The following is a 2,500-nucleotide window of genomic DNA, read 5'->3' as shown; positions in this document are numbered from 1 at the left end:
GTGAAATGTCTGGATCTCAAAGGTAAGCCGAACGCCTCACCGCATCATTATTAAATATGATTGAGGACTTTGCCTTACATTCACAATACATGCAACCATTTTGTAATGTTTCAATAAATAATTAGTATGTCGTATGTATGTGTGTATATACACACACACATATATATATATATATCTATATATCTCAAAATAAATAAATGAGATATAAATAAATAAGATATAGTGATGTTATTGAGAGTGTGTGAACTGCCTGCTGCTTGCTATACTTTACACACACACACACACACAAACACATTCTTTCTCAAATTTACACTAACCCCAATCAAATTTTTTTCCCCTGAACTAACCTAAAATGTCTGAAATGTCAACCTATGATTCTAATCCTAACCCTAAACCCCTAACGAATGCAACCTAATCTTAATTTTAATCTTAACCCTAAAGTCCTAATCTTAATCTTTATCTATGCCTTTGTAGAAGTGAAGATCAGACCAAAATCTCATTCCAAAGGTCTTCAACTCAAAGTGCTGCTCACAAGAATGCACACACACACACACACACACACACACACACACACACAGCAGCAGCAGCAGCAGCAGCAATAGCAATAGCATCCGATGTAAAGTTGTGTATGATGCCGTGATGGGCGTCACCGTCGTCACGGACTGATGACATCTGACTGCGGGTGTCGCTTCCTTATTATCTTCCCAACGCAGGGCGGATTAGAAAAATGGGATTTCAGATCACTCTCTCTTCCACCCCGCACTCCCTCTCCCTCTCAGTTAAGTGATTATTGTAAAAAAAAAAAAAAAAAAAAAAAAAGGGGGAGGGGGAGTAAAATCATTTCGCAAATCATTTTAGAAATAATTATTATAGTAATTATCATTTTCCCTTCTTGGCTGGGGAAGATAAGAATTAACCCAGGAGAGGGAGAGAGAGAGAGAGAGAGAGAGAGAGAGAGAGACTGCAGCCATCACAGATCGTCGTCACTAAACTCGTTTTGTTTTTTAACAGTCATCTGGACTTGACAGATCACTCGCTCTTTGATTTCTGGTGTGACTCTCGATTATGCTTTGGGAGCAATACTGAGCAGTAATCAGATTACAAAAAAAAAAAAAGTGGCTCTATAACATTAATCACATACTTAAACTATCAGATTACTTGTTGGATTACAAAAAAAAAAAGAAATCTAAAATGAGGACAAGAGTAGATGGAAATGCAAGCATTTAGCTTGCGAGTCTTGGCAAAGATAATCCCACACATTTCAAAATAAAGTGGTTAAATGGGGAAAGTAAGTTCAAACTGTAGTGACTTGGAACAACTTGTTCATTTAATTCCATAGTCACTGTGATTTTGGAAGTAATCCAAAGTAATTCAAAGTAATCAGACTAGAAGTTTTGGAAGTTAAATTGGCATATTCCAGTGGATTACTTTATTGATTTGAATTTTCTGCAAATAGTCAGTGATCGATGAAGGGATGACTGCAAGCGTAAGCGTTCACATATTACAAGCCCAATCATGAAAGAAAGAAGTTCCTCCTAAGTGGAGGCGTTACCATTATTTATTTATTTTTTCTCTGTTTCTGATTAAGCCTCAGAACTTAAATGAAAAAGAATGCACGTGCAGAGGTAAACTTTGCTTATGAAGGAAGTTGTTGTGTCGTGTGATTTGCTAAAAATTTTCATTAAAAAAAAGAGAGAAAACGCATTTGGAGCCATGCAATTTTGCCTGTTAGCAAACAGCCTCCCAATTATCTTCTGTTTGATTGCTTGCCTCTATCAAGGTGAGCGATTAGACCACCGCTCTTGCGAAGCTCTGGAAGTCATCCTGAAATCGCTGCACTTTGATTTCATCAATCTGCAGGCAGTCCAACTGGAAGAAAATGTGAGTTTTATGAGCAAAACTTATTTTCCTCATCTTCGTCTTCCAATCCAATACAGTTTCATATTCAGGGCCTTCCCCTGTATCAGATTATAGGCTTTTTTTTCCTTCCAAAAGAACTTCATAACATTCCTGTCAAATTTGGGGCCTTGCTTTCCTCATTTTTTTCTTCTTCTCTTTTTCTCTTCCAGGGAGCGTCGTCCTTGCTGGATATGATTTTGTACTATGAATCTACAACCCATCTTGACATTTCTGACAACAGCAGTATAGGAACATCGGGTTGGAGGGCCCTCGCTCATTTGATAAAGCAGGTCGGCTGACGCAGTGGAATAGTAATCTTTTTTTTGTAGGCTCTCTCTTGGGGATATTGTACATTCCTGAAAGTGAGTTTGTTGTGCATTACATGGATTGAAGGTGCAGGGTAGAGCAAGCAGGGTGAGAAGTTCTCAGTGCTGCTACAAGGTTTTGTCAACTGAGACGCTGACTACTGCACACCACACACACACAAACATGCACGCACACACTACATTTCTGCAGCACCACAGATGTAGCTGCTTAGCTGTGACATGAGAGAACAATCTGTCCAAATGGCTTCCCAGGTCAGTGGCAGCAGAACTGGACT

General features: G+C 38.8%; 1 protein-coding gene across 1 annotated transcript in view; it reads left to right on the top strand.

Annotated features, from left to right (window-relative positions):
• Positions 1-2,500, top strand: part of LOC115380774 (protein phosphatase 1 regulatory subunit 37) — a 35,015-nt gene that overhangs the window by 16,454 nt on the left and 16,061 nt on the right. Inside the window, exons 3-5 of the mRNA XM_030081981.1 lie at positions 1-22; positions 1,781-1,881; positions 2,070-2,189. The exon at positions 1-22 is cut by the window's left edge and continues 24 nt beyond it. Of these exons, the coding sequence (XP_029937841.1) occupies positions 1-22; positions 1,781-1,881; positions 2,070-2,189 (243 nt within the window). The remainder of the gene's footprint in view (positions 23-1,780; positions 1,882-2,069; positions 2,190-2,500) is intronic.

This window comes from Myripristis murdjan, chromosome 22, assembly GCF_902150065.1.
Source record: "Myripristis murdjan chromosome 22, fMyrMur1.1, whole genome shotgun sequence".
Classification (NCBI taxonomy): domain Eukaryota; kingdom Metazoa; phylum Chordata; class Actinopteri; order Holocentriformes; family Holocentridae; genus Myripristis; species Myripristis murdjan.
This window is presented reverse-complemented; position numbering and strand designations above follow the sequence as displayed.